Source organism: Mizuhopecten yessoensis, unplaced genomic scaffold, assembly GCF_002113885.1.
Source record: "Mizuhopecten yessoensis strain PY_sf001 unplaced genomic scaffold, ASM211388v2 scaffold8123, whole genome shotgun sequence".
Classification (NCBI taxonomy): Eukaryota; Metazoa; Mollusca; class Bivalvia; order Pectinida; family Pectinidae; genus Mizuhopecten; species Mizuhopecten yessoensis.
In genome coordinates, this window is record NW_018407390.1 from 2,302,752 (window position 1) to 2,325,951 (window position 23,200).

Here is a 23,200-nt window from a genome sequence, read left to right on the forward strand (position 1 = left end):
AGATTTTAAACAAATTTGACCCCTGTGACCTTGAACATAAACCAAAGTCATCACTTTAACAAACATAGTAGCCCTTGATCCTAGTATGCTACTGACTAAATAGCATCACCCTGGGAATTTTGGTTATTCAGAAGAAGTTGTTTAAAGGGTTTTTTTAAAATTTGACCCCTGTGACCTTCCATATGGGTGAAGGTCATTCATTTGAACAAACTTTGTAGCCCTTCATCTCAGCATGCTATTTGCCAAATATCATCACCCTGGGCATTTTGGTTATTCAGAAGAAGTTGTTCAAAGTTTTTAACATATTTGACCCCTGTGACCTTGAATATGGGTGAAGGTCATTCATTTGAACAAACTTTGTAGCCCTTCATCTCAGCATGCTACTGGCCAAATATCATCACCCTGGGCATTTTGGTTATTCAGAAGAAGTTGTTTAAAGTTTTTAACATATTTGACCCCTGTGACCTTGAATATGGGTGAAGGTCATTCATTTGAACAAACTTTGTAGCCCTTCATCTCAGCATGCTACTGGCCAAATATCATCACCCTGGGCATTTTGGTTATTCAGAAGAAGTTGTTTAAAGTTTTTAACATATTTGACCCCTGTGACCTTGAATATGGGTGAAGGTCATTCATTTGAACAAACTTTGTAGCCCTTCATCTCAGCATGCTACTGGCCAAATATCATCACCCTGGGCATTTTGGTTATTCAGAAGAAGTTGTTTAAAGTTTTTTTAAGACAATTGACCCCTGTGACCTTGAATATAATTGAAGGTCATTCATTTGAACAAACTTGGTAGCCCTTCACCCAAGCATGCTACTGGCCAAATATCATCTCCCTGGGAAGTTTGGTTATCGAGAAGAAGATGTTTAAAGTTTTTAACATATTTGACCCCTGTGACCTTGAAAATGGGTGAAGGTCATTAATTTTAACAAACTTTGTAGCCCTTCATCCCAGTTTGCTTCTGGCCAAATATCGACACCCTAGGCCTTTTGGTTATTAAGAAGAAGTCGTTTAAAGTAAAATATTGACGCCGGACGACGGACGGACGACGGACGCCGCGCCACGGCATAAGCTCACTTGAAACTTCGTGCCAGGTGAGCTAAAAATCACAAAATTAGACACAGTAAAGAGAATTCAAATAACATCATTAAATTAAGCATTTAGGTTCCAAGTCTTTAGATAGACTCGCACTTACCTTTCTGACATGGGAGAACACCGCACAACTACAACTTTTAATCTTTTTAATTGATCCCTGACCTGGATTTCATTGTATGAACCGACAATAGATTAAAAACGTTTCGTATTATTTTATGTACAATTTAATAATGTCCATATTTTAAATTTAAAAATTGCATCAAAATCGTTCCTTGAGTACATATTTCTGCCCTAATATAAATGCATAGTAATTAATCTGAATAATGAAACCGCATCTTTATATTCTACTGTCATTTGCATTACAAAATATATACAAAAATAGAGTATTAATAAGTTACTTAAAGGAGTGATAGTTTTGACAAACTCTAGTAAACATCATTCAATTTAATGTAATCGTACAAATCTAGCAGAGCAGACAAAAAACCCACATCACTCCTTCCTCATGATATCGTAATACGGTTCTGGTTAGACACAACCCAAGGGAATGCTGAAGTGTCAGAAAAAACGTAATTCAACTCAAAACCGATAAAACTATGGCAATAGATGATTTACATGGAGACCTTTGAAAAACTACAAAGAGAATAAGACCGGGTGTTCCGGAAGAGTAAGCGTCTTTTACTACACCTATCACTACACCTATCACTACACCTATCACAAAAATCTTGACCAAGAGAACACGAGTAGTATACTAATGATCTTAATAAAAAACAATGACTTTCATATCAATCACAGAATACTCTTCTATGTGATATCTTCTGAACTCAAACGGTTGTTTGGGAGTTATCATATATAGGGGAACCAAGATTATATCTAGTTTAATTGATATGATCTGCACTGTCGGATTTGACACATTAATATCAATATAACGAAAAGATTTCTGAATACACATTTCCTTTTATCGTTGGAAAAGAGATGTCCTATTGGGTTAAGAGTCCTTTTTCTATTTATTTGATAAACACTGTGACGATTCGCAAGAGAATATTTTTCATTCTCAATCTTGTGATGTTTTTAGTTTAAGGAAGTTCACGGAAAGGATAATTATGAATGTAGCTTTTTTAACAATCCGAAGGAAAGTTATACAAATAATTTTGTTAAGCCTATATAAACCTAACCAGCTAAAGTAAACTGTTTAATATGAAAACAAAAAGTTTGTCTGCAGATTAAAAAAATAATAAAAATATTGTAGTTTTCTTATGGCCTATATGCTAAATAAGGTCTCTGATACATGTAGGCGGTATGTTAAAAATAGTCGTTCTATGATTGGCAATATTGCAAAACAGTTGACCTCTAGTGGGCTTAATGTTAAAATACGTTTCCCCTGGTGGGCTATATATTAAAACAGTTGACCTCTAGCGGGCTTAATGTTAAAATACGTTTCCCCTGGTGGGCTATATATTAAAACTGTTGACCTCTAGTGGGCTTAATGTTAAAATGCGTTTCCCCTGGTGGGCTATATATTAAAACAGTTGACCTCTAGCGGGCTTAATGTTAAAATACGTTTCCCCTGGTGGACTATATATTAAAACAGTTGCCCTCTAGTGGGCTTAATGTTAAAATACGTTTCCCCTGGTGGACTATATATTAAAACAGTTGACCTCTAGTGGGCTTAATGTTAAAATACGTTTCCATTGGTGGGCTATATATTAAAACAGTTGACCTCTGATGGACGATATGGTAGAATAGAAGTCAACTGATAGGTGATATGGTAAAATAGAAGTCAACTGATGGGCGATATGGTAAAATAGAAGTCAACTGATTGGTGATATGGTAAAATAGAAGTCAACTGATCGGCGATATGGTAAAATAGAAGTCAACTAATGGGCGATATGGTAAAATAGAAGTCAGCTGATGGGTGATATGGTAAAATAGAAGTCACCTGATGTGCAATATGGTAAAATAGAAGTCAACTGATTGGGGATATGGTAAAATAGAAGTCAACTGCTGGGCGATATGGTAAAATAGAAGTCAGCTGATGGGTGATATGGTAAAATAGAAGTAAACTGATGGGCGATATGGTAAAATAGAAATCAACTGATGGGTGATATGGTAAAATTGAAGTCAACTGATGGGCGATATGGTAAAATAGAAGACAACTGATGGGTGATATGGGAAAATAGAAGTCAACTGATGGGCGATATGGGAAAATAGAAGTCAACTGATGGGCGATCTGGTAAAATAGAAGTCAACTGATGGGCGATATGGGAAAATAGAAGTCAACTGATGGGCGATATGATAAAATAGAAGTCAACTAATGGGTGATATGGTAAAATAGAAGTCACCTGATGTGCAATATGGTAAAATAGAAGTCAACTGATCGGCGATATGGTAAAATAGAAGTCAACTAATGGGTGATATGGTAAAATAGAAGTCACCTGATGTGCAATATGGTAAAATAGAAGTCAACTGATCGGCGATATGGTAAAATAGAAGTCAACTGATTGGTGATATGGTAAAATAGAAGTAAACTGATGGGCGATATGGTAAAATAGAAATCAACTGATGGGTGATATGGTAAAATAGAAGTCAACTGATTGGTGATATGGTAAAATAAAAGTCAACTGATGGGCGATATGGTAAAATAGAAGACAACTGATGGGTGATATGGGAAAATAGAAGTCAACTGATGGGCGATCTGGTAAAATAGAAGTCAACTGATGGGCGATATGATAAAATAGAAGTCAACTAATGGGTGATATGGTAAAATAGAAGTCACCTGATGTGCAATATGGTAAAATAGAAGTCAACTGATGGGCGATCTGGTAAAATAGAAGTCAACTGATGGGGGATATGGTAAAATAGAAGTCAACTGAGGGGCGATATGGTAAAATAGAAGTCAACTGATGGGCGATATGATAAATAGTTGTGTTCCGGTTGGCTATATGTTAAATAGTTGTCCTCTGGTGGGCTATATGTTTAAATTGTAGTCAGCTGATGGACGATATGGTAAAATTTTGTCTCTAATGGGCGATGTGTTAAAATAATTGCTTTTTGATGGGTTATTTTGTTAAAATAGTGAACCTATGGTGAGCGATATGTTAAAACAGCTGTCCTCTGATGGGCTATGTTAAAACAGTTGTCGTCTGATGGACTATGATAAAACAGTTGTCGTCTAATGGGCTTTATGTTAAAACACTTGTCGTCTGATGGGCTATATGTTAAAACAGTTGTCGTCGGATGGGCTTATATTAAAACAGTTGTACTCTGATTTGCTATATGTTAAAACAGTTGTCGTCTGATGGGCTCTATGATAAAACAGTTGTCGTTTGATGGGCTATATGATTGAACAATTGTCCTCTGATGGGCTCTATGATAAAACAGTTGCCGTCTGATGGGCTCTATGATAAAACAGATGTCGTCTGATGGGCTCTATGATAAAACAGTTGTCGTCTGATGGGCTCTATGTTAAAACAGTTGTTCTCCGATAGGCGATATGTTGCAATAGTTGCTTTCTGATTGGTTATATTTTAAAATAGTCATCTGGAAGGCTTTATGTTTAAAATACAAAAGGTCAAAATATTCTCCTACTGATGTTGTCGGTCTGCTGATGAGGTAAAAGCAGCAACCATGTTACTCTGTTGAGATCTCTCAAACGTTTTATAGAACAGCATATCTTCTCTGTCGGGTTTCTTCATTTAGATGATTTAAATCAAGAATCTGTATACGGAACTCTGAATTGCAACATCGATATGATAACCAATATCTTTTTTTCTTTTGAGATAACATATATCGCTGATTCCTTAGACGACGGGTTTACTGTTGACAATGTTTGTCTTCTGATGGGTTACATTTCGCTGAAAGGGTTTGCTGTATGTTTAGCTAAATATTGCTGACAATTTTTGCCTTCTGAAAGTATATACAGTTTACAATGTTTGTGTTTTGATGAGTTATGGTTATCTTAAAACAGTTGGTCTGCAAATTGTTATATGTGGTAGACAATGTTATATAACCGTTACAAATTAATTTATCTTTGTCATATAAAGTAAATAGCATCTCTTTGTGTCGACATCGATTTGTTTTTTCAATAAATTTCTTTACAGCTTAAGATATTTTTGTCTCTGATATGTTAATAGGTTAATACTTTCCCTTTTTTTCTGGGATACAGACGCACGTGTTTGTCTTTCCATTGTATAGTGCAATCTTTGTCCTCTGACGGGTAATTGCTGGCAACGTTTGTCTTACAGTGCGTTATATGTGGTTTACAATACGTATCTGCCATTTGGATGCAGGTGACAGTTCTTGACTTATGATTGGATTACAGGTGAAAATACTTCTCATGCATTAGATTACCTGTGACAGTTTGTAGCCTACGATGATTTGTATGTGACAACGAGTGTACATACCGACTCGTAGCATCTAAATTCAAATCATGCAGGATACATATTAGGTTTTATTTAAATGTGAACACCTGAACCCCTGTACTTAATAGTGAATGGATGTTACATGTACTTGGCTTGTTTGAATCTACTTGTACTTGAATATCTACAGGAAATACATATTTGTATATGCAACCCTCTACCATGTATTGTGAAGAAATAGTCTGAATGTTTACCCGATGCATTTACTTGTGAAATCTTTAAATCTGGCGATCATGTACATGTCTCAACAAAAAGGTCACCAAGAGGACATTTGGACTTGAACACAGTCCCGCCATAGACATCCAATTAGTAGCACTGGCAAACCGAGAAGCTGAACCTGGAAATAATAAATATAATGTGTGTACAAGTCCATGTACACGTCACGCAAAGGGCGTTTTGACTATGTTTACATCACCAATTGGATATTCATATATAATAGTAATACACGGGTATACGTAGGCTTGACACTACTGAACTCAGTGTTGAGAGGATCAACGAATTCTTAAAACATCAGAAGCACTGATAATGGATAACTCGGGTGACGTCACTATTTGCTGATTATCAAAAGATGAACAATATTGTAAAGTAGGAACTGTATACGATCCTGGGTAGTTTGGGGGATTTTATAATGGGGCGGTTGTGTGGAATGGGCGGGGATAATACACCATGCTTACGTATCCATGAAGTACATGAACACTTGTGCTCTACGTAGTATTCACAGACACCAATGGATCACATCCCATACCGAGGAACTCGGCGATCCATTAATTGTTTTACATTGTGAATTTCGCCTCTTTCCCGTCTCAGCATGTTTTAAACTTACTATATACCGTCAAAAGGTGTATAGTATAACTTGAACAGGTACTCGGGGGAACGGCAAGAAGGCAAACCCATCCTTCCTCATTGTCCCAAAATAGGACTACACCCCCTTCTCTCCTTGAAATCGGCCCAAACATCATATTTCATGTAACCAAAATGTACGTATCTGTTAGGTATATTGTATACTTTAATCAGTAGTTAATATAAAGCGGTAAAGTGAATCGATGCTTGATACAGTATTTTACTGATATCACTGAGACGTCCTCAACCCTTTACTGTTACACCTAATGGAGCTCCTTGAATAATAAGCTGGAACCAACTAGCTTTTGCATGATTATGCATTTTAGTTCCTTACTGCAAAGCTTAGTCCGATGCAGGCTATGTCTAAGGTCCCGCGATTATGAAGGTGTCTGTCAAGCAAGGATGTGTTGATGAAATGAGGTAGTGGTATTAAGGTGAAAATACTTGTCATTTCACCTTTTCATGAAACGTTTCGGACAAGCTGTTGGTTTTACAGGGTTTAACGGCCTATCGATACCTAAGGCCATTTAAGGACGTGCCCCCATATGTGTTGTGTATGCGTGCATGTGTGTATCTGTGCCGCAGACAGGGTATGTTGATGTATTTGCCTCCTTGTGATAGCGAGGATCTGATGCCGAATTTATAGTGCTATCTCACTGAAATACCATGCCGAAGGCATACAGCACTGCATTCCACCCGGTCATATTATACCGACAACGGGTGAACCAGTTGTCTTTACCCTAAATGCTGAACGTTAAGCAGGGAATGACAACTACCAGTTTTAAGGACTTTGGTATGTCCTTGCCTGGGGAGAAAACCCACTGTCTTCCTCACCCGGGCGAACTTTAAACATTATAGCTAAAAGTGAGGTATTGCCAAGCAAGGCGATAAGAAGTAAATAAAAAAAAGTAGATGAAGTAGGCAGAAATACAAAGATCCCAAATAGTACAATGGATCCGGGGACAAATTTTGGAGGCTTGTGTGTCCCCAAATAGAGGGCACACAAGTAAAGTCTCAATAATCCAGGGGGTTCCTACATCAGTCGCTTCTTACCATACATGCTGTTGGTAACAGCAGGTGTATTCTTTTCTCGATCCCCGAGGGAAGGACCTGATGGTGGATGGTGATATTGACACCATACCAAAGTCATGTGCTTGATAGTCATTCACCAAAGCAAGCTTAAGAACAAATATTGCTAATTAAAGTTTCATGAAACAAGACCGATTTGACAGAGAAAGTGGGTTGGGGTCGTTCATTTGAATAACTTGATAGCCCTTCTTTCCAGTAAAAAATAGCCAATCCTCCATTTCCTTACTGTCCACTTTATGGAAACACAGGTGCTTTGTCAAGATAGTTTGTTCATTTAAAGAAGAAAAACAGCTGTTCAAAAAACAATTACTTTTGACCCTTCATTTGACTGTTATCATCGGGTCATAGACCCACAAGTGGCGTATAATGCGCCATCTATATGATACATGAAACAGGACAGTCAGACTTGGTGGGTCACTCCCTATTCCACCAGAAGTTGCTGCTTTAAATACAAGGGGAATGTGAGACATGGTGCTTCGCTCACTGTTTCACCAGAAGTTGCTGCTTTAATTGAAATGGGACTGTCAGACAAGGTGGGTTCCTCCCTATTTCACCAGAAGTTGCTCATTTTAATGAGGAAATTAAGATTAATAATGACCACTTTTTCTATAATGAATGGTATTTACAAAATGTAGTATATGTTGGAGATATAATAAAAGTGGATGGAGACTTTTTAAGCTATACAGATTTTAAAGAAAAGTATAATGTTACCACTGGAAATTTTTCCACAATACAGAAGCATTTGCCAATCAATTAAATCATTTATGAGAGATAATGATATAAGACCAAATAATTCATTTATTGAAAGACCTTTTATACCCTTTCACATCAATGTAATATTAAGAAGTTAAAAAGGAAGTAGAGATATGTACAACACCCTCATTAATAGAAGAAACCTTACTAATACAGCAAAAATAAAATGGCTATCTAACGAACTTTTCTCCATTGTCATCTGGAGATCTAGTTTCTCTCTCCTTTACAAAATAACAAGAGACATTAGCGTTCAATGGTTCACTTTCAGGCTTCTTTCAAGAATACTTCCACTTAATAATTGGAATCAAACAATGTGATTTATGAAATTTATGCCAAGAAAGCAAACAAACTATAGAACATCTTTTTTATCAGTGTCAAATAACAAATAACTTCTGGCAAGACATACGTAGATGGATATACTTAAAAACTGACCAAACATTCAAAATAAAGGAAGATATAATACTTTTTGGCAAAACTTCTGCATTCCAAAAATCCATTCCAGCTAATATCATCATGATTCATGCAAAATTCTTCATCTACTGCAGCTCCAGAAAGAAAAGAAACCCTAGTATGACTGAATTTGAAAAATATCTATTTAATGTACATGAGATTGATAAGGTAATACTCCAAGGGAGGGGAGAAATTGAGACCTTTGAGAAAACATGGGAATCATGGTCGAATATTTTCATACCCTAAAGCTGAAAATGCTACAAGCCTATACTATCTTATTTTAAATCCTCTATGCGTAAAGAAATTAGTAAACCTAGCTAAAACCCGAGAATACACGAGAACTATATATAATATATATAACAACAATTAAGTATATATTTACATATAGTATTTAATATATTAAATTATATATGAATATATATAGGTATATAATATTCTATATGTAAAATGCTGCGAGATGAAACTGATGATTGACATATAATCTTATAAAATTAAAAAGAACTCACATGCAATATATAACTGTGTATACATGTTTATGTTTTTTGGTTTGTTTGTGTATGTTTATGCATGTATGTATGTATAAATGGATATATTTGCACATGTATATATGTTCTGACGACTCCCCTTGTAATAATGCTGTGTAGCAATGAAACAATTTAGAGATCAAAAGTGACACATACTGAAGTATCCTTTTGGTTTGGATTATTACATAAACTACATGTACTGATTTGTGCTACGTTTATGCATGCATGTAGGAATGTGTGTATGTTAACAATATTTTCATATGTCATGTATGTTTGTATGTATCCTGAGTAAATAAAATGTACCCAGGTAAGTGTATTCAGTATACAATATGTGTGTGGCTGTGTTAGGGCTGTCCCAATATATCGGAAAACAGGTATATCGCAATACACGGGCATATTGTATTGTACCGCAATACACAGATGAAATATTGCTGTATCGCAATATGTTTCTAGAGCTGATTTTCATGTATCTCAATCTACTTAGTAATCTAACTTTGCAAATTACTACAACTTCTAACAGATAGGCCAATAAGCATACAAAAGGCTTTCAATAGTGGTGGAAATAAGTTCAAATTTTGTAATCACTAGTTGGTTTAAAAAAAAAACTTAAATCCATGTGATCCATATTCTGACAACAACTTATCATAAAATCGAGCACATCTTTCCTATGACAATATTAATTCTGTATTGCGATATATCTTGATACACTCTAGGCGTATTGTGACACCCCTAGTGTGTGTGTGTGTGTGTGTGTGTATGTATGCTATGTATGTATGTATGCTATGTATGTATTATATATATATATTATCTATGTATGTCTGTATGTATGTATGTATGTATGTATGTATGTATGTGTGTGCGTGTTTGTGCATATTGATATTACTGTGTAAAATGTATACCGGTATGTATGTTTGTCTGAAAAATAAAAGGAAAAAATGAAAGAAAAAAAGAACAAGAGGCCCATGGGCCTTAACGGTCACCTGAGCCCTAGAGTATTTATTTTTGTTGTTGAAATATGTACCAATTTGAGTAAAAAATAGTTAAGTATAATGTTAACTTAACTTTGTCAGGACCATGAGCTGATCATTCCTAGACCGATTTTCAGTGAGATCGGCCTATTAGAACTTGTTTTTAAGTTTGAAATAGGTATTTACAAAATAGCGGCCATGGCAGCCAAATTGTATTTCTGATTGACCCGAAAAATAACAACACTTTGTCAGGACCATGATTCGATCATTCCTACAAAGTTTCAGTTCAATCGGCCAAGTAGAACTTTACTTTAAGTTTGAAATAGTTTTTCAAAATGGCGGCCGTGGCGGCCATATTGGATTTCTGATCGACCCGAAAAATAACAACACTTTGTCAGGACCATGAGTCAATCATTCCTACAAAGTTTCAGTTCAATCGGCCTAGCAGAACTTGACTTTAAGTTTGAAATAGTTTTTCAAAATGGCGGCCGTGGCGGCCATATTGGATTTCTGATCGACCCGAAAAATAACAACACTTTGTCAGGACCATGAGTCGATCATTCCTACAAACTTTCAGTTCAATCGGCCTAGCAGAACTTGACTTTAAGTTTGAAATAGTTTTTCAAAATGGCGGCCGTGGCGGCCATATTGGATTTCTGATCGACCCGAAAAATAACAACACTTTGTCAGGACCATGAGGCGATCATTCCTACCAACTTTCAGTTCAATCGGCCCAGCAGAACTTGACTTTAAGTTTGAAATGTAAAATGTTAACGGACGACGGACGACGACGGACGAAAACGGATAGCAATAGGTCACTTGAGCTAAAGCTCAGGTGACCTAAAAAAAAGATTAATAAGGAAACTGTATAGCACTTCATGCCAGGTATCTACTGGCCAAATATCATGACCCTAGTTCTTCTAGTTCTTCAGAAGAAGTCGTTCAACAGAAAAAAATGACAGGCGGATGACAGGCGGACGCCGCAGTACGCCCTTCAGGCCAGGTGAGCTAAAAATGGAACTGTCAGACGGGGTGGGTCCCTCCCTTTTTCACCAGAAGTTGCTACTTTAAATAAAATGGGACTGTCAGACTAGGTGGGTCCCTCCCTATTTCACCAGGTGAGGACTAATTAATCCAGTCATTTCTTTGTTGATGGAGAAAAAATGAACAAATTCTTTCTTCTTCTTTTCTGCTTTAATTTTTTAATTATGACTGTTACACACTTGTAAATAAAACCTAGCACACACCACTGACCCATCCACAACTAGTTGACTGTATGTTCAAAATACAGGATCTATCTGCAGCTTATGTTTGTCCTCACTAATTTCGAACAGTTTTCAATTAAAATTGTGCTTTAAAAGCAAGAGATGACACATAGTTATAATTATGTGTACTAACGCTGTGAAAAATAAATGCTCATATAATTTATCATGTTCCCAGTGGTTTATACTGGATTGCCCAGTTCATGACTTTCTGTCGAGGAATGAATTCTTCATGAATGATTATACCTTATAACATGTTTACAACTAGTGTATAATCAAGAGATGATTAGAAAACATAAATGAATGAGGTTTTGAAAATTAATTTGTTTTTAATTTAATATTAGAGTGAAAACTCACCTCAATTACCAGTATTATTTCCAAAACAAAGGAGCCAGAACACAGTTCATCAAAGAGTTGAAATTTCTGCTGTGTCATGAAAGTTTTTTTCACTGATAATCAATTTAAATGTTTGATACCCCAAACATTCAGTTTTCTAAGTTTGAACAAGTCAACATACATTTGTAGATACAAAATAAACAAGCATTCTGTGGGTATTGATGAATCAATACATGTCCCCTACCGGCCCCCCAAACTTTAACCTTCAGATTTTGGCCAAGATAGTTAAGTCCAAATCATGTCAAAAATAAAAAACAAGAATTATTTATTCACTTTCACTAAACAACATTAATGCTAGACCCCTAAAGAACCTCTGTCCATAAAATCAGCATACTAACAATATTATAAAGTGAATGGTGAGCCATTATAAAACTTTTACCCAAACTTTAACCTGCAGATGTTGGCGACGGACAGACGGACAGACGGACAGACGGACGGAAGCAGACAAAACCTTTAGTCCCCCTGGTTTCACCGGTAGGGGACTTAAAATGTGTCCTTGAAAGCCCAGACATTTCTGTTTCCTAAACAAACATTTGGTATAACAAACATCTGGTATATCAAACATTGAATATATATATATCGTGTCTTTACCTCCCTTGATACTGATTATATTACATAAATAAAGTTGTAACAAAGACATTGATGGCCACAAGGATTTGAAATGTTAGCAATGATCAACTGTATATTCTTTTTTGGTATTTTTTCTGCCTTCATAAATAAATAAATAATCCAAAATGTCACTGTGACTATCACTTACATTGTTTTCATCAATAATTTCAATACTCTAAAACAGAAAATGTCAATCTGATTAAAATCATCTGTTACATGGCTTCAATAACTTCGTACTAAGCCTGAACATCTGATGTTCAGGCAGAGCCATGTAACAGATGGTTTTAATCAGATTGAGAAAATGTTGGCTTTCTTCAGAATTCAATTGTTCTGATCGTTCCATAAGTATTACCAATGAAATGAGATCAAACAGACATGTGGCCAAAAAATAATAAAAAATATTATACTTAGTGCAGCAATAAAGAACAAAAGAGAAGTGCTCCAATTATATTCACAGATAAGTCCAATAATATTTAAAACAAAAAAACATTGTACTTAGATTAAAGCTTACATTCTAGTCAAAAATAGTTTTCACCTCTATGAACTTCCTGCCCCAGCAGGACCCATTCCTCCTTAACATCTTCTCCAAAAGCAGATTCTCACTACAATGTGTGCATGTGGTCAGAATAATACACCATACCAACATTTTTACTAAGTCCCTAACAATGGGATAATAACCATGTACAGAAGTGGCCGTTTTACAGCAAGATATACTCTATGTAGTCAGGAATATATGTTCATAAATTACTGACGGTTTTTATGGGCACTTTGACAGTGTACATGAGCACAGAATAATTGAAAACAACATCATTACTCCACACTTAATTGGCAAGATAGTTGCCATGCAATGAAATATAGACTATCCTCAGATATGGCAACATGATTATAAATTAGGGTGCCCAGGTATTTCACTTTAAACACATATTTCAGAATTCAAAATATGGAAAAAGTATGTACCAAGCATAAATAACATAACAATCAAAACTAGTGTTTATGCTGCTAATCAGATCATTCTGTTTTATTTACTCATCAGACAAAGTAGACACATGTACAATGTCACGTATATTTTTTGTAATAAAAAATAACAACTACATACAGTAAAACCTTGTTATATTGTCCCCATTTTTCAAGCAAAATTTTGGCACCATATTTCTTTTTTTTTTAAATATGTCAAAGTAGATGCATGTATTTTTTTTGTAAACAACAAATAACTGTTACAAAAAGGAAAATCTTGTTATGTTGCCATCATTTTTCAAGCCGAATTAGGTTTTAATGATATATCAAATGCTATGAATTTGTTAAGAAAAAAGATAGGTGGGACACTGAAATATATTGAGACATGAAAGGCATTATAATAGGATTTGACTGTATAGAGAAGAGGGGCATTATATCAAGGTTTCTGCACATATGCATATATATATATATATATAAACACATTTATTCTATACAAATGGTGATTTGTATGCAAAATAACAAACATTCCAATAAAAGAGCAACACAAGTTATAATGTGTCTGTTAAAGCTAATAAAATCCATTAATGAAAAAAAAAAAAAGTTTAAATACATGTTATTATTTTTCAAGTTTTCAATCACGTTCAATGATCAACAAAACATTTCTGTAAAAAGCAGAAACCGGTTAATTTCCTGTTATAATTCTGAGTTAACATTTGCCATGATGTTAACTTTAACGTAACTTGGACGTAATTGACAAAACCCTGTCTATAATGGTTCTATATATATATCAGAAGCTCATCGATCCAGGAGTAGAGCCAGCGCCGTTACTTTAGTTTAGGTTTGGTTGGTTCTGTTATCCCTTAGTATATCAGAAGCTTGTACGTGTAGGTTTGGATCCCCAAATATATGATATAATTGGTTATATAAATAGAACTGTTTTTGACACTGACATCATGATCACAAAACAAGCCTTCCACCCATCTTATCCAAATCGTGATTAACAAGGTTCCATTATATAAAATTTATAACATACTAGGTACATTGCTCCTGTGTATACCAAGGCAATTATTAGTAATTAAATGGTGTGTTACTTAACAAAAACATAAATATAATATCTGTACCACATATTAAAACATGGATCATTATATACATTATACATATTTACATATGTACAGCTTTTAAACACATACTTTTACTTGTGACAATATAAAAATATATTGAAAGCGTCCGATACTTAAACTGTCCAAACTTTATACTTATAGCTAACAGTCAGATAGCCTGCCATTTTCTTAATCATAAAATCATATTTTATTATTAAAATTAATCAAATAAATAGTTTTGGATTGTTTTAACGCCCATCATCAACTTATGTCAAAATGCCTTACATTGTATGTACATATATGTATACTTTGCAGGAAGCACATTTAATGGTATTGAAAATTAAAAATGCAAGCCAAAAGATTGAGGGGTATCTCTTGTACATATAAGTAATTTCTTACTAAACTAAAGCACTTCAAATTATTTGGAAAAAAATCAGATAATATTGATCAGACTTCTCAAAAACATCCAATTCTAGACTTGATGTGATATGATAACGAATTAATGAAATCGCACTACATGTACATAAGTTATGCTTGACCAATCAAAATGACATCGTGCACCTAAATAATTGACTCTTCACAATACAATGGTGCATGGATTTTGCTGGGCCTTTGATGGAAATCTGTTTAAGCAACCCTATAAAACTATTCCCCCACAACGACCATAGGTTTCTTCACTCTTGACTCATTGGATAAACCTTAAAGGAATTGGTAAACTTCTTTTGGTTACCCACTATATATACAGCTACCAGAGGTAATCCAATATGGCGGACCTGAAACTCGAGAACGATAACCCAAGAATGACTTGTTCCTGTGTATAGTGCGCACCCCCTTTTTGACATGTCAATATTTACCTAAAAAAGAGTGCACTCTGCGCCAGATTTACGGTAGTTGGCTACATCCTTGATGTTCTTTCATTGGTCAATCTTCTAAGTATGCTGCCAGGTAACAATGCTTTGCAACGTTATCTCCCATGGTGACGTCATAGTTAATGGCAATTGTGTCCCCAATCAGAAACAGAAATTATGTACCAAGATATTGAACGTGTTGGGTCATGATGGCTGATTATGTTTATTTAACTCTTGTTAGTTAATTTTCAAATTGCAAAAGATACTGGATAAACCTCATGTGTTCATAAAATTTGAAAATTAACTAGAGTAAGATAAACATGATAACTATACCTGTAGCCATCACTCATGTGGAAACATCTATATCCCAACAAGCTTAGTAGTGTTTTTACTTATACTTGACTTCTTGCAGTGTCACATGCTCCAGTTACCAGAAAGTTGCTTTCAGTACAGAGTCCATGCTTGGGAATGAGCAGTTTCATGAATATGGGTCCCGACATTAACATTGTTATCTCTGACAAAGCCTTCCTACAAGGACATTGCAGGGGTGACCACAGTACTTAGTGTCAAATTAAATTCTGCAATCAACTGCATCAGCATTATCATATTTTCAGGATAAAACATCAATATATACCACAAATACATGATGGCATGCAGCAGCACATTCAATTCCTTACATACTTAAAGAAGATTCTGAAAATCATATAAATTATAGATTATATTTTTGCATACATAATTAGAATACAAATGATGTTCAATTTGTTAAGAATGTTAAGGAATTGTGAATTTCAGAAGCACAACTATGTTGCTGGTTATAGCTCCAGTATATAAGAATCCTCATAATACAAAACAAAGTTGTTTGGTCATAATTCTAAAATAAACCAAACCATTACATTATTTCAATACCAACTGTCCAAAAAAAACCACAATGTCTGTAGCATAAGCTTCTGGTATTGATTTCAGAAGCATGATTTTTCAAGTTACACAGCAATCAGGGGAAAGGTATTATCAACACTTTGACAGAACACCTTGCACTACCAAATTCAACTGTCATGTCACCAAGGAAACAAGAAGGCTGTGTAAATATATGTTTCTCCTTTCCCTGCTTTGACCATCTACAGCAATGAGTTTGAGGGTCAGAACATAACATGAAAGCAATGAGCGAACTGACAATATTGCTGGACCAAATAGATCAGGATCCACACAGTATATGATGGAAGTTGGTATACGATGCATGATGGTGAAAGTTGACTTGGTCTAGGGCACAAAACTGTTTGAGATACCAACACATACAACACAACTTAACACTGAACATTGCTGAGAGTGCTGGAACAGCCACTGGAACAGGAAATGTAAGCTACAAAGTCTGCAGGGTCCAACTTTTGCTGTGCCTCCCACTTGAACGTTTGTAGAAAGAGAGCTCTATGCACAATCATAGTCAGGCACTTGTCACACACCTGCTTCAACATCTGTAACATTCCTGGTAAACAAGTCAGTCATTTTGTTTGATTAAATAACTTGAGAATTTCACTATTTTATTTACAGTCCATATCTGTGATGAAGTCTTATATTTTCCTGACTGCACATACAACAGAATTTATCATTCTTCTAAACACCATCTCCAAAAAGTCATTTTCATCTCTCAACAACAGCAGGATTTGTCTATTGAATTTTCTTGTCAACACTTTGCGTAGAAATCTAATCCTTCTTCACTCCGTTCACTTTTGTAGAAAGTCTTACCCCTATTCAATCTGTCCTCTGTTTGTAGAAAACTAATCTCTTTTCAATCTATTCACAGGTATACCTCAGCATATTATATCAGCTTCATAAATTCCCATTTATATTTCCTATAATAGAATGGGGTGATTTATACCTGTTATGTATAACAACCACATGATGAGCTTACAACAAATCTCAAACTTATAGGGCCTAAGTTTGGTAGTTATCTCCTTTTGACCATTTGGCCAGTAATATGCATATAAATTTATTCAGATAATACTTTGACACAGCTCTCCAAACAATTAACTGATCTTTCCATTTCAAAAATTGTTTCAACAATTAATCTTTCAACACACAGGTGTCGACCTCAGAGAGACACATTTTTGACTAGTGTACATTTATACTTTATAAATAGTTGTGACACTTCATTGATAACCTTGTACATGCTGAATTACAGAACACACTGCAGTCTTGCACGCAGTACAGCTTCATGAAATCGTACACTTGTCCTTATCCTTGGAAGGTGATGCAGAATTTGGTGAAGACGCATTATATCGAGGAAAGTCTTTGGGGTTGGGGCTTCCCCTATTGTGTCTTGAAGCATAGTTTGCAGGCAGGTTGCTTCCCTGATGTCCACCATCTCTGTTTTGTATTGAGGACTCTTCAGTAAGTAACACAAAACCAGCATCAGACGGACCATCTGAAATATAAAATTGATTTGGAATCTTACAGTAGAGATGTGTCTGTAAGAAACAGATGCCCCCTTCCCACACTTACGAACTAAATCAAGGTCACAGACATCAAAGGTCAAGGTTACAAAGAAATCATGCAACATGCTTTACTCATAGAGGACCATTAGAATGTGAAATTACATGACTCTAGTTGCAGTACTTAGTCAATGTCAAAGGTTAAGGTCACAGAAAAGACATGCTGTACTTAGTCAATAACTGACCTAAAGTCAAAACATTAACCCAAGGTCACAGAGGTCAAGGTCATGGATGAAAGTCTCAAAAATACCATGAAACATGCTATACTTATCAATGCACATAAACATATGACGATACCCGACACTAGCAGTACTTACAGCCATAGGTATGTATACAGACAAGGGTAACACCTAATTCACACATCACTTCATGGAGGGGCATAACTACATACACTCTTATAAAGACTTTTAATGTGTTGCTCTCAAGCCATCGTCGGATATCCACGGTTGATTTCGCTTTGGTACTCATTCATCATGATGAGTGAGTACCGAAGTGAAATCAACCATGGGTATCAGACCATGTTTCTCAAGCTAGCTGGGTTGCAATCTACTACATCAACAGAAATGTTGTCTAATGAAAATAACACCAAGGACTATATTGCATAACATGTAGTTTTTCTAATGACGAATGGTAAATATGGCAATGAATTTGAAAGTTTTATTCTCTAGTTAATATGAAAGATTATGCAATATTAAATTCAAAATCTTGGAAATAAATTAATTAAATGAATGTATATTCAGCCCCAGACTTGTAATTTATATGAAACAAATATATTATATTTATGCATAATGATGGACACAGGCAGTTAGTTGCCTCTAAATCTAAACCAATGATTCAATACCTACTACAGTTTGTTTGCTTTTAAAAACGTTGTTTACTTTAATGTATTTATTAAAACCTATACATTTGCCTTGTGATCCTATTTCATGTCTATGCTTTTCCAGCGTTTATCTAAACAGATTTTAAATTCTTTAACTGTAGTTGAGTCTAAAACTCCCCGTGGGAGGCTGTTCTCAATTATATGTCTAGAAGTTGAAAATGAACTTTTGTATGTAAATTGCAGTACTTTATATATTCAATTTTAGTGACCGTATCTTTTGTACAAAATCTCTCATCAAAGATATTATTAATAATCTTAAACACAAAAATAATGTCTTCTAGCATTCTTTTTACATTTAAAGCTTGGTAGATTTAGTTTCCTGTTCACTGTACAATTAATCCTCTAACCCTTGCATTTATATATGACGTAAGTAGCTGGATCTACAACTATCAACCAAATTTCCTGTTCACTGTACAATTAATCCTCTTACCCTTGCAGTTACATGTACTTATCACATAATGTAAATATACCCTTGTCATATTTTTTTGCATATTAACCCATGTAACATGACCTATCAGCCCTGTGATTGGTTATAGGCTTCAATTGTTTCAATTGTGATGTCACGCCTAAGACAACTAAATGACGTCACAGACTTAAGCACTAGAGTCAAAATGGTGGCTTTTGACATTTCAAGGTTGCATGAAAATTGTCATTTTACACAATAAATGCCACAAATCTTGATCATGTGATAAAAAGGATCTTACACTCGTTTTATTTCATATGAAATTTATGAAACTTCTCACAAATTTTTCAGAGGCTCGCTAAATTGAAAAATTCTAAGACTCGGTTCACAAACCTTATATGAAATGGAAACTCATGAAAGATCATATTCCGTCTTTGCGTATTGCAGAATTATCTTCTCTTGGGAGCAGGTATTGATTGTTACGTCACTTGTTTGTGAGAGTAACGTCATCAATTTTTGAGAAAACGACGTAATTTTCTCACACAAACCAATGACGTAACAATCAATACCTGCTCCCAAGGGAAGATAACTCTGCAATACGCAAAGACAGAATATATGATGTAAGTAGCTGGATCTACAACTATCACCAGAAGAGTGTAGTATCCAGTCCCTTATTTCATTCCTTATAACTTATATGACACAAAAGCAAAAGTATACAACTTGATACATAACGTGGTCATTATTCTGTTTCATTAAGTTTATTACAAATTCTTTAGTAGGAGTTGCAGGTATTAAAAGTGAAAATTCAAAACAAATCCTTAAGATCTGCTTTAAAGATTTACAACCCTTATAATAAAGGTCTGATTGGGTGTAAATAAATAACTTAACAGTTCAAACACTAGAACAGTACAAAACTGGCGAAGTTATTAAGATAAATGGCATGTTAATTTATAAATATGACATGCAAACAAGTTAACTTTGTATATGAAAACCATAATCATTAATGTGTTTTCCCACATGTGGTTCATTAACTAATTCACCCCTGAAATTTCATAATGAACCATTCCAACCTTTGAATTGGAAGAGCTCAAATGTGTCTTCAGAGGTGAATGAGTTAATTAATCAGATACACGAAAGTGTTTTCATCTCTATGATTATGAATCAATGGGTTAGGAAAGTGTGGCCTAGCCACTGATGAGTAACCTATATCCAAAACAATCTTTGACTAACAATTATCATTGAAAATTTCTGTGTTGCTCTTTGCCAATAAAAATCAAGAATTAGAAAAGAGAATGGAGTATAAAGTACAAAAAATATTTCTAACTGCTTTTATTATATGATCAGGCTATATTTTGTTATGGTTATAAAACCATCCCATAAATTTTGAATACGTAATTTATGTGATGAAGACACCAATGGTGACATCACAATGAGATGTAATAATTCATTGAGCAGTAAGAGCACAATTCGCAGGCGTTTTCTTTCCTTTTTTATATCATTTTGTGATGGAATGTGTTAATTTACTTAATGAGGTTAATCATTTAATGAAAACAATCTCAAACTCATATAATATTCTACCTGACTTTTATACAATCTTGCTGACTTCAATACACTTCCATTTATATCCTAAACGAACCTAATGGCTGGGATCTGACTGTCCCCCTCAGATTTCTCCATGAGATTCTTACCAGTTTCTATGTCGCTAGACAGCTGGCTGGTCAGGGTGTCGGGTCTCTGTTGCATTTTTTCAATCTCATCCAGAAGATTTGGAACACTGAAGTGTCGGCGACCTGTAAGGAATTATTTCGAATGGAGGATCAACTGATGTTAAAAATGATTGTATATATCTTTGAACCTTGATAGGATTATTTCTGTTTTACTCGCACTGTTTAAGAGTCACAACCTTTGAACAAGACCTAATACCAGTTGGCTGTGCCATGAGAACAACCTGAAGCCATCTTACATTCAAAATCAAACAGAAACTAGAACAATGACCTGACAGAAAGGCCCCACCAATTGCAAGTGCATGATGTAAACAGGCACCACCTGCATTAGACATCCATTAAATGTAGACTAGGTAAAGTACAACTAGATAATGGTGGTTATCAATCTTGAAAATTGCTCGAGATATTGAGCAGACAATGTGTGTCCCCAACTACTGACCCACTCCCCAATAACATCTCCTGTCTTACGACGAGCGTATTTATAGGATCTTACATGAGTTTCTATTTCATAAGAGATTTATGAAACGAGTTTAGGATTTTTTTAATTTAGCGAGCCTCTGGCGAGCTAAAATAAAAAAATTGTGACAAGTTTCATAAATTTCATATGAAACGCAAATGAGTGCCAGATCATTTTTATCACATAATCAAGATTTGTGACATTTATTCTTGTAAAACAACAATTTTCATGCAACCTTGAAATGTAAAAAGCCGCCATTTTGACTACAGTGCGCAATTCTGTGACATGTAGTTGTCCTAGGCGTGACGTCACAATTGAAACAATTGAAACTTACAACCAATCACACGGCTGATAGGGCATATTACATGGGCTAATATGCAAAAAAATATGACATGGGTATGTTCACTGGGTAACACAGTACATCATGTGTTAAAACAAAAAGTGTTTGTAAAACACAAATGCCGTTGCCTATAGTGTTAATTTTGAAAAAATTCTATATATAGTAATGGTGACAATGGCCTTGAACTATCATTCCTGATATTGATAGCATTCAAAGTATTTTGATACAGTGTATTTGTGAAACATTTGATCAGAATTTGTTAGTAGGAGTGCTAGTAATGTCAATTCAATGAATTCATTGGACAAATCCATTTGAGCTAGGTGTTCTTGTATTTGACCTTTGCATAATTATATCAGAAAGTTCAATTTTGATCAAAATCTGTTAAGAAAGGAACTTGGTAAGGGATGATCCTAAATCTGTATGGACATCGGTAACACTATATTCCCCAAACCTCCCTTAAAATGGTAGATGTAGAAATATAAAGTAACAAAATTCATATACATGTACATGTACCAGTATACTGAAAAACATACTATTGATAACAAGAAATTATTATTTATAACCGACAAACTAAAAAATATAGAAATATCTAGGTATATTGGATTCCTGTCAACTGCACAACCCTGCTGTATCAAATTAAAAATATTATAAAACATTCAATTATCTTTACCAAACTTACCTCAAAATTATCCAAATAGAAACATTTGCAAGTAAACTATTAGATATAGCACATTATCTTTTGTTTGCACATTGTACATGTTGAACTGCTGCCTAAGACACAATGACCATGCAGCCAACCATTATGTACACAATGGAAATTACATACCTGGAGCACAGCTCTGGAGAGATGTTAGAGCTGCTTTTATCTCCATTTCTGGGAATCCCATTTCCAACACTTTGGATACTGCCTGGTCATCATGGTCAGTGTCTGTCAAGCCTGTGATAGAAATATAACTGTCAACTGTATTTAACTGCTACCTGGTCATCATGGTCAGTGTCTGTCAAGCCTGTGATAGAATTATAACTGTCAACTGTATTTAACTACTGCCTGGTCATCATGGTCAGTGTCTGTCAAGCCTGTGATAGAAATATAACTGTATAACTATATTTAACTACCACGTATCTATAACTACCACCTATCTATAACTACCACCTGTGTATGACTACCACCTGTCCATAACTACCACCTATCTATAACTACCACCTGTCCATAACTACCACCTGTCAACCTGTCTATAACTACCACCTGTGTATGACTACCACCTATCCATTACTACCACTTGTCCATAACTACAACCTACAGTATCTATAACTACAACCTACAGTATCTATAACTACCACCTGTCTATAACTACCCCCTATCCATAACTACCAACTGTCTATAACTACAAATTACAGTATCTATACCTCCCTCCTGTGTATGGCTACCCCCTGTCCATAACTTCCACCTATCTATAACTCCCACCTGTCTATGACTACCACGTCTATAACTACAAATTTCAGTATCTATAACTACCTCCTGTGTATGACTACCCCCTATCCATTACTACCAACTGTCTATAACTACCTCCTGTCTATATCTACCACCTGTGTATAACTACCA

The 23,200-nt window shown here is 35.1% G+C and overlaps 1 protein-coding gene across 4 annotated transcripts in view; it reads right to left on the reverse strand.

The window, feature by feature from the left end:
- Positions 1-11,317: 11,317 nt before the first annotated feature.
- Positions 11,318-23,200, reverse strand: part of LOC110455018 — a 32,916-nt gene continuing 21,033 nt past the window's right edge. For 2 of the 4 annotated variants that reach the window (XM_021504896.1, XM_021504897.1), the window contains 3 exons: positions 22,424-22,534; positions 20,765-20,866; positions 11,318-17,726 (listed from right to left, as the gene is read on the reverse strand). In XM_021504896.1, coding sequence (XP_021360571.1) covers positions 17,515-17,726; positions 20,765-20,866; positions 22,424-22,534 — 425 coding nt within the window. In that variant the 3' untranslated portion in view covers positions 11,318-17,514. The other 2 variants (XM_021504899.1, XM_021504900.1) reach the window with 2 other exon arrangements.